Below are 15774 nucleotides of genomic sequence, written 5' to 3' on the forward strand. Positions count from 1 at the left end.
AAACGACGTCATATCCGCCAAGTTATACCCCTTTACAAATGAAGTTTAAATACTTTTAGTAAAATAATAATAATAATAATAATAATAATAATAATAATAATAATAACAAACATGCAATTACTGCCTTGTTTTACTTTTTTGATGGCGCGCCACTGTTATTTATTTATTTGTTCATAATAATTATTTTATTGCGATATAAACAACACCCTTTGATAAGTTTTTGATTTGATTTTCTGTGACATAATAATCTTTATTTACAAAAAATAGATAATCAAAATGAACATTAAAAATAAACTTTAAAATCTTTTTTACAGTGCGTTAAAAAAATGACCTTATTTTATTTAAATGTTATAATGACTGCACGACGAGCAGGGTCCAGATTTTGCTTTTAGTGTTATACAGTTTTAAATATATATTTTTTTCATTTATATTCACTTATATTAAATCACACTTATTAATGCAATAAACCTAATAAGCCAATAGGCCATATGGTGTTTCTACAATGTATATTCTAATTATGTGATATTTGTATGACAAATTAAACTGTTGTTGATAATCATTCCTGATATGACTAAATGTAGCTACATAGTGACACCTAATGGTTATAAAACAAAAAATATTGACAAAGGGAGATACATTTTTATTGTATGAAAATAGTTCATTTTACACATAGATACGTAGCTACTTTAGGATTGCGAAATGTTTTGTGCTTCTGAGAAAAAGGACAACATACTGACTCCGTTGTTATTTTTATTGCATTTATTAGCAATTAAAGGTCGCAAAAATATCATCTATGAGATCAAGAGTATAGTTTCATCTCAATATTAACTTCTTGATTATTTTACTTTTCGATATAATTAATATTACATTTCCATTCACTGTGATGTTTGAGAAAACGGCACTCTTGCTTGTGTGATATTGCTAAACTATATCATATGTTATTAATAGATATAAAAACAAATAATAATAATACAATTAAAAACCCCTCAAGGGGTTCATTTCTGACTTTGATAATGATATAAGTGCACTTTATGCTTTATACAAAATACCATTAAAAAAAAAAAGATAATAAAATGTATAAATTTTTTATATTTAGGAGTTTGACCTTTTCACTGCTAAAATTAAATTTGAATAAACAATGTTTGTGGCCAATTTGTCATGGATAATTGTAAACTGAACATGACTGAACATTTTAAGATGTTAAAAAAAAAAAAACTCTACCTGATGTTCAACAAATGGACACAATCTATACAGACATATCAACATCTTTATTTAACAGTATATCTTTGTTAACCAGTCATCTTTAAAATGATCTGAGGTTATAATGCAATAAAATATATAGATTTTTAATAATAGAAAACACTTCATGATTTGTGTACAAATGTTTCTAAATATCAGTGAAACCTGAACCAAAAAGCGAAAATTCATAATTAAATGTAATATTGGTGCAAAGAGTGATTAAAGGTAAATACCAAAACAACCAATTGAAAAATGAAGAACAACAACAACATGAACACTGTATTGATGATGTGTACGTGAAGGGTCATGCCAACTACATGGATAAATTGACAAAGTTGAACTCCTTCTGAAATTAATTGAAGGGCTTGACGATTTTCATGGAGATGTAGTTCTGAAAAATAACAAACAAACAAACAAAACTGATTAGCATTGTACTCCTTAAATCTCAAGTGTAAAGTCTCAACAGGATTGATGAAGAGTGTCCTTACAGGTAATGAATACAACAAGATCCCAATGAATAATAACACTAAGATAAGAACAACCAATCCGATGAAGAGCCACTTAAATCTTCGCCACACTATGAACTTGCACGTCTTGCATGGATTTGAAAACCAAAAAAACGAGGTTTCAGGTCTCCTGAGAAGTTGAAAAGAAAAAACAAATCTTATGATGATCTTCTGTTAACACATAATACCGTAAAACTATATAACGTGACAACACAATTACTTTGGAGGATCCAGTTTCGGATTCATATTGGGTTCATCTCTGCCTTTTCCGGCAGGTCTCTCATCCGCTTCCTTCTCATTCACAATCTCCAAAGTCAGCTCAACCTTTCCCTGCAACAAACACATAAACAAGCCCTCATTAATCAAAGTCTTAGAAGAAAAAAAAAATGCCAAGATGAACTAACATCCATAACACATTTGACCAAAATTTCATGCATTTGCAAGTGAAACATATTTGATGTAGATATTTGACTGTATCTATCTGTTTGTATAATGAAAATCAAATGTCATACTGCACTATACAGAAATATATCAAAACTGAGACTATGCATTAGCTGTACTTACACCGAGTTCCCTCTTCCCATCTTTATCCATGTAGCATGGCCACCATCCTCTAACTGACTTCTGATCAAAAAGAGACTTAAATTGGTCTGATTTTGGAGGTGTGGTTCCATCCGGCACCATGCTAAGGCTACATTTCTCTGGCATTTTGGAGGGGTTGATGAGGTGCTGCAGATCCAGTTCAATAGCACCTGTAACATAAGTGAGATTAATAGACAGACCCAAAAATATGACGACAAAAAAACATCCAAGATCTGCATACACACGTCTCACCTAGATAATCATCCAGAGAGAATTTGTCATTATCCCATATTTGGACAATCAGCTTGGGTGGGATTCTAAACTCAGATTTGTCGAGGCTCCAGAAATGTTCCTTTTTAACAGAAAGGAAAGAATATTTGAATACTTCCAATCAAGTGCTCTTCATAATACGTTAAACACAGCCAAACCACATTACCTTTTTAGATACGAGACACAGCTGCTCCGCAGGCAAGTATTCAAATCCAAAGACAAATCTCCAGTTGAAATTGCCTTCGCCATCCAAAGATCGGTAATGGACATCTGTTTTTTGCTTATCTTCTTCCATACCTGGCATCCAACTAATCAAAGGTATAAATGCACGAATTACAACATATATTACTTGTAAAACACAACAAATATTACTTGTAAAACACAACAAATATTACTTGTAAAACACATTAAGGCAGGACTCTAAGGGTAAACAATGTAAAAATTTAACTAATCAATCAGAGAAATATTGTGATATTAGTAAACTATTAATAAATATTAAAACAACTGTTTTGTATTAAAGGTTATATGAAATGTTGTGTTTAAAATGGAAAATTATCTAATTAAATATGCACCAGAAATCTGAACTTTGCATAAAGCCAGATTCGAAATACTACATTTTGATTTTAGAGGTTTTTTTTTCAGAGGTAAATTTAGATATCTTTTTTATTACTCTATATAACTTCTGTCAAAAGCAAAAAAAAAAAAAAAAAAAAGCATTTTCACCATTTTTAGGAATACAATGTTACATAAATCAGACAAATGACTTATAAACAAACTCATCTGCAAAAACATTCAGAATACAGATAGAAATAAAAGTGTGAAGTTTGTTGTATGTAAGTGCTACTGAAGTGGAGATTTATAGGTCAGTACCTGAGAAAAAAATTGAAAGAAAAATGGCCTTTAAAATATTTAATATGTTATTAAAGTCTACAGATGCAAATAGATTAAAAAAAAAAACTTGCAAATGTACATTTTAGTTTTCTTCTTTGCACAATGAAAACAGACATGCTATGGAAGCAAAACAACAAAATCTCAAAATGAACCAATGGTTTTGCCTAAAGACACTTAAACCTTTTACATACCCCTTTACATAGATGTCACTCATTTTTTCACTAGTAATGCTGGTTTCATCCAAAACGACGTCAGATGTGTTCCAAACAATGACGCGCAGGAAATACCTGATAGAAAGAGTGGACGTGAGTTTATCGCCATTCAACAAAAAAACATAACCAAAAAGTTACAAATTTCTTCTCACTTTTTTGCTTTACGTGGAGAGATGTCAAAAGGAGGTCCAGGAGGCCCAAGCCTTTTTGGGAAAATGTCAACCCACATCTGTAGTTTTCCCTATAAAACACAGACAACTCAATAACACAATAAAGCAGTATTTTGAGTTTGCTTTCAAACAAAATAGTTCTTTTTAGTATATAACAGAAAGAACTGGCCGGTGAGTAGCATCACACCTGTGGGAGAGTCGGCTGGAAGCTACTGTAAAGAGTTCTGGTTTCAACATGTTCCGGAACCAGGCCTTGAGTTCTGAGGACGTGGAGAGCGATCCGCTCACTTGGAGGACCCAGATGTTGGTGGATTTCCTTGTTTGCTTCTAAAACACACAGATATAAACATACAAACTACAGCACCAGGGAATAACTAGACAAGTTTGAATTTTGGCTTGACAAAGCATATATTAAAAGTTTCTAACATTACGTTTCAATGCTAACTTGGTAGTGTGTGATTTGGGTGGCTGTGAAGGGGCTGCTAGGTGGTTGTTATGGTGCTTCAGGACAGGGGTTTTTAGCAAAAACAAAGCCAGCACAATAGCTTTAAAACTAAACCCATCAAGGTTTTTTTTTTTACATGGTTTTCCCCTTCATCAAAATCACATTCTGTGGGAGCAGACTAAAAAACAACCGACGGAAATGGTATAAAAGTAGCCCAATTCAATGTTAAAACCATGGACTTGGCAATAGGCAGCAACAGGATGCAATGCTTTGTAGAAAATTTAAAAAGGGGAAACCAAGATTTTTTAAGTTTAATAGTGAATATATCCGCTTAATAATTTAATTATTAACTTTGTCTTTAGTAAAATAGCAATATAAAAGCTAATTATTTTGGTAACATGTCATGTTTTTTTGTTGTTGTCTTTTTGTTGTCCACTATAGGACAGCTATACATCCAATCAATTCTAAAAGATATATCAAAATGATTTACAACAGGCTCTTTATTCAGTTTGGTGGATATAAAACAATAAGTTTGTCAAGCCACCATAATACTGTTCAAAAGAACAAAAAGCTCTGAAAATTACCAAAGTCAGAAAGGCAGTACAATCGGCCACCAAAAGATAAGGTGTTTCCGTTGTCTTCACTCCTGGGTGGACTTAAGCCTTTCCACCGGGCCAGTTGTGCAAGAATCTGAGATGGTTTGAGTTGATCGCGCCACTGGTTTGGTCCAGAACTATTTAATGAATAAAATCATTAATCAGTTAATGTCTCTACTGTTGTCAAAAATTTCAAAGAAAATACTAAGTGTACATTAAACTTTATGGGTCTCACATGCAGTATGTCTGGGCTAAACCACAGTAAGAACCAAAGCGAGAAAGAAGGCGGTTCTCCAAGTCAATCACCGTCTCCCCAACTTTCTCATCACGGCTGAGCAAATCAAAGTCATAGACGGCAATTTTCAGGTCTTTGTCTTGTGGGAGGAAGCATGTCATTTCAAACATCCTGTTGAGAAACAGAAAACTTAGTCTACTTTGACAATATGATACATGAGAATCTCTCAGTAAATCTATGGCATTACCTTCCAAACACTGGGTTAAGAGAGTATGGTATATAGTTGTCTCTGTCATCAATAGACTTTTTCCCCAAAGAGATTTTAATGTATGGGTCACACTGAAATGAAAAGGACCTTTTAAAAACAATGAATTCTTTAAACTGTGCAGCTAAAGCTCAGAATTAGTTCTGATGTTCCTTAAAATGCTGAATGAAATCAAGTACTTTGCCATTGTTGTCTTTGGGTTGCAGGTCGATGGCTTGAACCACATAGATTCTGACCACACACTCCTGTGAGATGCTGTCGGGCAGCTCTATGAACTGACGTGGTGGAGGGGGCACCCCTGGGTCATCTGACAATGGGTACATCTTAAAGGAGCCCTGAAAACAATCAGTCAAACGAAATTGTTTATTTTACACAGCCAAGAACAGACAAAAAACATAAGGGGCCCTATCTTGCACCCAGCGCAATTGACTTTGTACACCGACGCATGTGTCATTCCTATTTTGCACCTGCGCAAAGCGCGCTTTTCCCTCCACAGAAGCACGTCGCTAAACTAGTGAATGAACTTGCGCTCCCTGGGCGGTTCAGCGCAAAAAAGAAGGCGTGTTCCGGCGCAAACAATCCCTGGTGCTATTTTGCTGTTCCATTATACAATTGCGCCACTGACCAGAAAAAACCTAGTCTAAAGTCAGTGGCGCGTTGTGCGTTGTTCATTATGCTATTTTAAGGGCGCATGCTTGACCATAATGTATAGCGTGCACAACGGCGCATACACTTTGCTCATGTAATCTACACAGATGCAACAGTTATTTTTGCAAATCATAAATTGTTACACTAAAAAAATATTAACACATGAGATGACGGAAATCATTGTGGTGTGCCACGAAGATGTGAAAAAATAGGCATACATCTAGCTTACAAATTATTCAGGCTAATTGTAGTAATTAAGGATCAGACCTGTTTGAGGTCATATATGTATATAAGGACATCTGACAAATTGATTTGTCCGTCAAGAACCAGGAAAAAAAATCGATGAAACAATTGTGGCTATTTCCTCCCACGCCTGTTTAACCGACGCTATTTTGGGTGGGTTTCTCCCATCCCCATACAACACAACTTCTCTGTCTTTCACTGCTCTTACAAGAACATCAGTCTCCTCGGCTGTGAACCGCTCCTGGCGTGCACCTGGTAAATACGCCATAATAATAGCAATCCATAATGGAACTTGCGCACCTGCTTTTAAAGGGAATGTTGGATGACGCTCTGATTGGTTTATTTCACGTTACGCCCAAACCACACCTATAAATAATGAAGCTACTTCAGACCAACCCATTTTAGATTTGCGCCGGGCGCAAGAGCCATTTATCCCGCCGGGAAAATGGCAACAGCGCCGAGACCCGCCCACAAACTTACTTGCGCTTTGCGCTTTGACACTTGCGTTTCAGATCATTAAAATAGGGCCCAAGGTGCGACTTAAACAGCATTAAATGTATTCTTAAAGCATCTCGCCTTGAATTCTCCAACTACAGCGGGGTCATCATCGTCACTTTCATTTTTCCCACGATGCAGTTTGAAGGTGTTGCAGAAATCAGTGAGACCCATGAATTGTTTTACACTTTCAAGCTCATGGTCATATACCTATGAAAACCAACAGAAGAGAACCATTGTAACTGCACGGAAAAGAGTAACCAGCACATATAAAGTCACATGTGTTTGGAACAAATGTTACTTTCTGGATTAACTTTTCCTGTAACATTGTATTAACATTACTTAATATATTTCTAGATTTTAGGTATTTATTATTTTAATATTAAATAAATATGTATATCTACAATGTTATCATATAGCTTAGACAGAATTCACACCTCCAATGTGTCATAACCTTTGTCAAGGTATGGGCGGCATTTCTCGCTCTCTCCAACAGAAGCATAAAACTTACTCCACCAATCAACAGTCTCTTTCTCCTGTAATGTAATGACAAAATGTTTAGTTTCATCCTCATGATAGAGCTAAAATACAGATATGATGATTAATGATTTTTTGTTCCTGTAGCTCAATTGGTAGAGAATTGCGATATCAAGCGCAAGGTTGGGGGTTCGATTCCCCGAGAACACATGATAAGTAAAACTTGATAGCCTGAATGCACTGTAAGTCGCTTTAGATAAAAGCGTCTGCTAAAAGCATAAATTTTAATTTTTAAATTTAAATTATTTAAGTGTAAAGTGTGTCACCTGCTTTCACAGAACTCACCTTCTCGCGCTGATGAAACCAAGAAGTGGATACATTAAACACACACACACACACACACACACACAGAGAGAGAGAAAACATTATTCATTAACATTTGGTAAGAAGAAATATTATTAGGTTTGTAAAAGCTCTTACATCCTATTTCTGTAATTTTTCAACTTACTTAATCAGATAGCATGACCCCAATTATAATTAAAAGACTAATCACATTAAAAAATGTATCTAAAGTTAATGTAAAATGTAAATTTAATACACTTTTTTTTTAAAAGACTGAAAACTGACAAAAATGTGTACAATTTAACTTCATACTTTTCTCCATGATTAAATGCCTATAGTACACACAAGGGAGTGAGCTTTAATTCATTCATTCAGTGACAGTTGGTCTGATTCCTTATAGAGCAAGTCAGCTGCAAATCACCAGAATGGGAGATGAGATTAATCATTTTGAGAACAACTGATTTGATATTCACCCAATTTAACCCCTTTGTAACTACAGAAGGTAAAGATTCATTTAATCAGCCTCAAAGTGAGCTATGGAGAAAATGTCAAATTCAGGCATTTTGATTAAAGTGTCTTATTTCTATACATACTTGAATGTGACTAGCAGTGGCCATTTTGTCAACAGCAGCTGAGATGCCATAAAAATACTGAAATTCAAAGTTGAAAATAGGAGCACGTTTATTTTACTTTGATGTGTGTACCAGTATCTATAACAGAGTTCTCTCACAAGGTGAGACTTAAATTCCTAAACCTACCAAATGAAGTGACTTGGTACCAGTACCTGAGCTTCTAGAAGATGCTGTGCGCCGTCATCTATGTTTACATGGAGGTCTCTAGGAGAAGCTGCCATCAAAGCCACTGCAGGAAAAGAGAATTGTGTAAGGATGCTTATTAATATATATATTTTTTTTTTATTTGCATTTCATAAATTTGCTGTACATGAGGGATAAAGCCACTATACATGGTTAAATATTTGTCAAAACCAGTTAGACCCAACTATGCAAATAGAATAAATAAATGACCAACTACAGTTTAGCATGCACTACAGGGATTTGATTAAAACCAGAATTTAAGGAATACCAATACAATGTTACCTTACACACGCAAGCATTGGTTTGTGATACTGGTTTTTAATATTTGTTTTTATTAACTCTCCTTCAACAAAAAACAGGTCAACATAAATGTGTAATAAGTAATGTACCTTTTGAAGACATGGCCACTTCTGCGATTGTGGCATAAGGATCACATCGAAACTCTTCCAGGGAACTGATGGTGCATTGACCCACCACAGGTTTTCGTCCAAAGGGTCTGTGGTCGATGACTTTCAGGACTATAGGGGGAGTATACATCTCTTCTTTGGGTAGAAGCTAAAGACACAAAACAAGATGATAAAGACATATAGTCTATGGCCTCAGGACACTTAAACCATATTTAAATATGAATGTCATCGCATTCGACAGCAAAATATCAAAGCAAGCAGCCTTTTCTCCACAAGTAGATATGCATGCTCACCACTTTTAATAAGAGGACATTTCCTGGAAAATTAGGGCACTTCTTCATGTTTTTGATGACAGCTGTCTGAACCCTCTCTTCTCCGCACTCCACCACCAGAATGGGTGACGTCACTGGAGCCAGCTGATACGTCTTCATGTTACGCAATCCCCAAGCTAGAACCTGCATCCAGCAAAACAACACATTCCAAAAACACCTGAATACTTCAATATAGTGCTTTTCTGCACAAGTTAACTGTCGGGTTAGGACGAAAATTACTATCTGGTGTAAATATGGTTGGTTGAGTCTTTCACTTCCATAAACTATTTTTTTTGACTAGAGATTAAGTTTTGAAGTTTTAATATGTATGAAGTTTTAATAGTATGCCGTCTCAACATATTAATTAACCGATTAAAGGGAATTTTGATTCTGCATGATTTGACCTTAACAAGTCCAAACAATGAGAAAAAAAAAAAAAAACTAAAACTGACCTCTATGGCAGTTAGCTGCACCACAGGTCGCACCCCTTGAGGAACCATATAGAGTTTCTCTCCTCGTTTGGGGGGAACAAGAGGAAGTTCAGTGTCATTTCCCTAGAGTAGGTAACATAAGAAATATCAAGAATAAGAAGAATTGAATCACAAAGCAGCCACTGATGTGGTTAAATAGGCTTAAATTACATTAAGAACCACACCTTGGTCTTCAGAAAGAGCTCTGCAGCCACCAGAACCTCCCCAGCAGGAGCATTTTTGTGCATTACAGGCTCCCAGAGGAGTTTAGGGGATACATCCATACCTGAAGTCAACTTCACCAATGGTATGCATGTACTTCTGCCAAGCATTTCATCCTTACCCTAGCAAGATGGACAAAATGTAAATCATTCGCTTGCATACTAAAGATGAATTATATACACATTAGCTAGTATTTGACAGGTAACCATTAAACTAAAAAACGTGTTCATATGCTATATGTTGTCTATTAACTTTTCATTCGTTTAGCTTCTACCCTAACCTGAGATGCTGATAGTAGCGGCATAAAGAAATTAGACTAACCACTTGATCGCTGTCAAAGATTTCCATAACCACAAGAGGTGGATTTTGAGCAAGAGACTGGGGATCACCATAGATTTCCACATTTTTAAAAATAAGAGTCTGATCCCATGTCGGGTTCAAGGTACTTCGGATTGTCTCTGTCGTTTGGCTGAGATGCAAAAATGACACATGGACGTATGGATCTGCAATTTAAACCAATATGATTTTAGTTATTAAAAAAAAGCCTGGTCACTTTTACAGATAATTAAGAGACACATCAGCAATATCACAACTACTATAATACCTGAGAAGCTGTCTTTGTCCAGAGAAGTAAGGTTTCTGGCCTGGTAAACATAGACTCTCAAGTGGTATACGTAGGATTCTGCAAGAAAAATCAAGTTCAACTTTAATAAAATGGATATTCTGGTAACAATAAAAGATGTCTTTAATGAACTCACGGTCAAATATGCACGATACAGTCGGTGTGTTGGCTCCAAACTGCTTAACTGAAGCTTCTGCTTTATTGCCTTTTTCATCACTTTTAGATTCTGTGTCGACTCCCTGTCCCTGCAAACCAGCAGTGAAGAGGTCATTAAATGGCTAACAAAAAACAGGATAAAGTGTATAAATTTATATAAAGATTATGCAGCTTTGACGCTAACCAGAGATCCCTCCAGTTTGAAAATGGCCGAGGCTCCAACCCGATCAGCAGGTGTCATCTTCCTTCTCCAACGCCGCCGACGGAACGTGTCAGATGATCGCTCCTGCCTGTGGAACTTCCAGCCAATCAGTGAGGAGTATTCCCATCCCTCTGCATCTCCTTTATCCTTTGTCTGCATGTCAAACAATTAGGAAATACACATCATAACGTATGATCCTAATTTACTTTGAAAAGTCTTTAAAAATGCACTTGCATCAGCAGCTGTTTTGGCACCAGGAATCCTTTTGCGAGGTCGGATCATTCTTCTGCGACGATGAATGTGGTACATCTTCTCAGTTGCCACCCAGGATTTGGGCTTATCATCAGGTGGAATAGTGAGGCCATATTCCCAACCTAAACTTACAAATACAAATCATATAACTGCACAGCCCAAAGATCTGATTTAGAGGAACTAAACGAGTTTTAATCATTACAGTATGGACTTGCTATTGCCAATAGTGTTCCTGTAGCTCAAGTGCAAGGTTGGGGGTTCGATTCCCCGGGAACACATGATAGGTAAAAATTGATAGCCTGAATGCACTGTAAGTTGCTTTGGATAAAAGCGTTTGCTAAATGCATAAATTTAATTGTAATTGTAATTGTAATTTAATTTAATTTAATTTAATTTAATTTAATTTAATTTAATTTAATTTCATTTCATTTCATTTCATTTCATTTCATTTTAATTTAATAGATATGCAGACACGCTGACGTGAGCATGTAAGATATGCTGATGCTGCATGAACAGACATGCATTAATCCAAAAGCAAATCTAGACAGGTGGAGCTGGAGGAGGTGGAAGGTTTCAGAGGAACTCTGATAACGTGTTCAGGATCTGCTTACAGCTAACACTTGGACCAGACTATTTAAATGTTGAGCAAGCAAGCTTAATGGCCATGGAATCAAACAGAGTCCAATCAAACTGTGACATGTATTCAATTATATGATTGTTAGCAGATTGCATTTAAAGGACCTAACAGTTGGTGCCATCTAGAGCTTCATACCAAACTTCCATGATGTGTTAAATTGTAATGTGCTCTAGCGTGAATATGTACAATTTATCATAGATAAATTCTAGATAATTAAGAGGCAGTCTGTTTCTTAAATAAAGCTAATGCATGACTTCAGAAGACCATTAATATTGCACACGTCAAATAGTCTCCTTGGTGCATTTATAGTGTTTTTCCCTTCATTTTAAAGGCTGCCTCTGGTCACTGTTTATTTTCCTTTCATCAAAATCAAAGAAATTCAGTCTTACACGTTTGGAATTACATGCAGTTTGGTGAACTGTAAACTCTCACCTTTTTCATCGACAGCACGGTTGCCATCAAAAGTCCAGTTATCCTCCCACTTCCAGCCAGGAGGACATTCAATCTCTGTAGGGCCCCGAACCTTTTCTCCATTCTGTAAATAAAGTATAATAGTGAGGAATAACAGGATTTTTAAGAGACACTATAAACCTTTCTTTCTTTGTTTCACAGGTGGGAGTAGTAGTGCCATAGAGGCTGTTTAAATAGAGTAATTGAATGTACAAATGGCTTGATTAGACATCTGATATGAAGCCAAGGATTAGGAGGTGCTTTTACCACATCAGTGTAAGACTCTGCTGCAAGCTTCCATTCTCCGCCTGGTAATCGAGTCTCGTTCTCATAGACCTCATCCACGAACTCTGTGTGTCCTGCATCAGCCTCAGTCAGCAAGCTACCCGTCCACCCAAGAAAAACATAACTTTTGAATAGACTGTAAGTGTTTCTTAAGAAATATGAGTGGTGGTTGTCAATGCAAAACTTCCCACCATTATACTAGGTATTGTGGTGGGGTATTCGCTGATTTTTATATTGGCAATGTTTACCAAAAAACACCAGATACAAGCATTCAGAGACAAGAGATACTGATCTGTATTCTTCCTCTGCCAATGACTGTCACTTGGCATACTAGTCTGTCCTTGAGCACCATCAAAGTGTAGTTTTATGTAACAGCAGCAGCTCTGGGCATGTGACCAAAAGCAGAAACCTTACTGGTTGGCCAGTTTTAAAGAAATTAGAACATTTTCCATAAAATGCAAATGATTTGTCGGGCTGAACAGACACATTAAAAGCTGTTTAAATAAATTAACCCTCCTATCACATTTGGGTCAGTTTTGACCTGGACGTGGTATTTACAAATTGTAAAAAAACATTGCATTTGGATCAAGGCCATTAAAATACATGTGATTTAGTTTTTTCAGTTTTTTTTTTTTTATAATTTAAGAGATATAACCATTAAAATAAAACTGTCACACATTCACATATTCACATTCATGTCAGTTTTGACTGTGAAGTGTGGTTTTACCCATGAATTATTATTATTATTATTATTATTATTATTATTACATTTATTATTTACATTTGTATCAAGTTTCTTCTTTTTTTTTACTTCCATTATCTTAAACACAATTCTAATACTAAATTGTGTTGGTAAATTTGAATATGCACATACAAAAATAATATAAACAAACAAACCATGTAAGCAACACAAATAAACTATATCTAATGAACTACAACCCAATGTCAGACACAGACGAGGACACAGAGGATTCAGTGATAAGGTAGTTTATTGTGAATCAGAGGTTTCAGACACAGGTGAATCTTGACACGTGGATAGAACGGTGACAACACAACTTCCCTTATGGTGAACGATGATCCAGATGGTGCTCAGATGAAGACGATGGGGACAGGAAGACTGACGAGGATGAAGAGGGTTCAAGAGTTCAGGTAGGTTTAATAATGGCGTTCAGGCAAGTGAGGAGATCGGTGCAAGACCAGACGAAGAGTGATGGTGACTGATGGCTTTATATGTGGTTCTGGTGATGATGCACAGGAGTTCAGAATTCGGGTGATTGGGGACGAGTGGGTGTGGCGTAAGTGTCCGATTCCGGGAGTGTAGAAGGTGTGGCTGTGACAGTACCCCCTCCTCCACGGGCGGCTCCTGACGGCTGGGATCTTGTGCGACGACGGGGTCTACCTCGGCCACGGGGAGCGGGGCGGTCTGGATGGTCTTGATGAAAGTCAGTGAGAAGGCTGGGGTCCAGGATGTCGTTACGATTAACCCAGCAACGCTCCTCCGGGCCGTAGTTTTCCCAGTCCACAAGGTACTCCAGTTGAGGACCCCGTCGTCGAGAGTCGAGGATAGCTCTCACCCGGAAGATGTCGTTGTCGTCTTCGATGGCCAGAGGAGGAGGTACGGCATCATCACCAGGTTCTGTGGATGGAGGAGACAAAGGTTCAGTGAAGGGTTTGAGGAGTGAGACATGGAATGAAGGTGAGATACGGTACTGTGCAGGGAGTTGGAGTCTATAGGTCACTTCATTCAGTTGCCGTTCAATAGTGAATGGTCCGATGTATCGGGGACTCAGCTTACGGCAGGGCAGTCAGAGGCGGATGTCCCTCGTCGAGAGCCAGACTTGTTGTCCAGGTTGGTATTGCGGCGTGGGTCCTCGACGAGCGTCCGCTTGCTCCTTATGCCTCCGCACTGCCCGCTGGAGATGCACGTGAGCCGAGGCCCAGACCCTCTCGCTCTGTCGGAACCAGTGATCTACCACTGGGACCTGCGAGGGCTCACCTGACCATGGGAAGAGCGGAGGTTGGTATCCAAGGACACATTGGAAGGGGGTGAGCCCGGTGGTAGATTTCTGGAGGGAGTTCTGAGCGTATTCGGCCCAGGGTAGGTACTGGCTCCAACAGTCCTGGTTACGGTGGCAGTAAATCCTCAGGAACCTCCCCAGCTCCTGAATCTTACGCTCCGTCTGGCCGTTGGTCTGAGGATGGTATCCCGAGGAGAGACTGACGGACACCCCTAGAAGACGGAAGAAAGCTGACCAGACTCTAGAGATGAATTGGGGGCCTCTGTCGGAGACGATATCTTCTGGGATGCCAAAGTGGCGGAAGACGTTGTGGAATAGTGCCTCTGCCGCTTCGAACGCAGTGGGGAGTCCTTTGAGAGGGATGAGTTTACATGATTTTGAAAACCTGTCGACCACTACCAGTACACAGGTGTAGCCTTGAGAGAGAGGGAGGTCAGTCATGAAATCAATGCCGATATGGGTCCATGGACGTTCAGGAATGGGCAGAGGCACCAGTTTACCTTCCGGGAGTCTTCTAGGGGTGTCTGCTATGGCGCAGACGGAGCATCCTTTGAGGTAGCGGACCGTATCCAGAGCCATCGATGGCCACCAGTAACGCTGTTGTAGGAGCGAGAGGGTCCGCCTCCTGCCTGGGTGTCCAGAGCCCGGAGAGGTGTGAGCTAAGTCCAGGAGGGTAATCCGATGTTGAGGGGGACGAAGAGTTTCCCTTCTGGACCTCCCGGCGGAGCAGGGTGTTGAAGGTTTTCCTGTGCAATCAGATGATCAATACTCCACTGGATAGGACTAACTATCATGGCTGGAGGGAGGATTGGTTCTGGAGATTCGGGTTCGGGATCTGCTTGATGAAGACGGGAGAGGGCGTCGGCTCTATTGTTCTGGGAGCCAGGGCGATAGGTGACCTTGAAGTTGAATCTCGTGAAGAACAAGGCCCATCTAGCTTGGCGATGATTCAGTCTTTTGGCTTCACGGAGGTATTCCAGGTTCCGGTGGTCGGTTACCACCTCGAAAGGGAACTGGGCTCCCTCCAGCCAGTGACGCCATTCTTCCAGAGCCAGCTTAATGGCCAGTAGTTCAAGGTTACCGATGTCATAATTCTGCTCCGCCGGGGATAGCTTCTTCGAGAAGAAGGCACATGGATGGAGTCGTGGTGGATTCCCCTGCCGCTGGGAGAGGACTGCTCCGACCCCGGTGGATGAGGCGTCCACTTCCACGATGAACTGGTGGCTGGGATCAGGGTGGATGAGGATTGGAGCGGTCTTGAAGGCTTGTTTGAGCAGGTGGAAAGCTTCAGTGGCCTCGGGGTTCCAGGAC

At 38.6% G+C, this 15774-nt stretch overlaps 1 protein-coding gene across 5 annotated transcripts in view; it reads right to left on the reverse strand.

The window, feature by feature from the left end:
• Positions 1-744: 744 nt before the first annotated feature.
• Positions 745-15774, reverse strand: part of myof (myoferlin) — a 33716-nt gene continuing 18686 nt past the window's right edge. For 2 of the 5 annotated variants that reach the window (XM_026222983.1, XM_026222982.1), the window contains 29 exons: positions 12428-12542; positions 12143-12245; positions 11056-11195; positions 10804-10974; positions 10600-10708; positions 10446-10523; positions 10163-10344; positions 9805-9963; positions 9602-9703; positions 9132-9293; positions 8821-8986; positions 8401-8477; positions 8210-8266; positions 7620-7628; positions 7235-7333; positions 6879-7007; positions 5591-5746; positions 5394-5485; positions 5147-5317; positions 4900-5048; positions 4058-4197; positions 3853-3941; positions 3680-3775; positions 2764-2905; positions 2580-2679; positions 2310-2497; positions 1966-2075; positions 1728-1875; positions 745-1630 (listed from right to left, as the gene is read on the reverse strand). In XM_026222983.1, the coding sequence (XP_026078768.1) occupies positions 1592-1630; positions 1728-1875; positions 1966-2075; positions 2310-2497; positions 2580-2679; positions 2764-2905; positions 3680-3775; positions 3853-3941; positions 4058-4197; positions 4900-5048; positions 5147-5317; positions 5394-5485; positions 5591-5746; positions 6879-7007; positions 7235-7333; positions 7620-7628; positions 8210-8266; positions 8401-8477; positions 8821-8986; positions 9132-9293; positions 9602-9703; positions 9805-9963; positions 10163-10344; positions 10446-10523; positions 10600-10708; positions 10804-10974; positions 11056-11195; positions 12143-12245; positions 12428-12542 (3478 nt within the window). In that variant the 3' untranslated portion in view covers positions 745-1591. The remainder of the gene's footprint in view (positions 1631-1727; positions 1876-1965; positions 2076-2309; positions 2498-2579; positions 2680-2763; positions 2906-3679; positions 3776-3852; positions 3942-4057; positions 4198-4899; positions 5049-5146; positions 5318-5393; positions 5486-5590; positions 5747-6878; positions 7008-7234; positions 7334-7619; positions 7629-8209; positions 8267-8400; positions 8478-8820; positions 8987-9131; positions 9294-9601; positions 9704-9804; positions 9964-10162; positions 10345-10445; positions 10524-10599; positions 10709-10803; positions 10975-11055; positions 11196-12142; positions 12246-12427; positions 12543-15774) is intronic. The other 3 variants (XM_026222986.1, XM_026222984.1, XM_026222985.1) reach the window with 2 other exon arrangements.

Source organism: Carassius auratus, chromosome 37 (assembly GCF_003368295.1).
Source record: "Carassius auratus strain Wakin chromosome 37, ASM336829v1, whole genome shotgun sequence".
Lineage (NCBI taxonomy): Eukaryota > Metazoa > Chordata > Actinopteri > Cypriniformes > Cyprinidae > Carassius > Carassius auratus.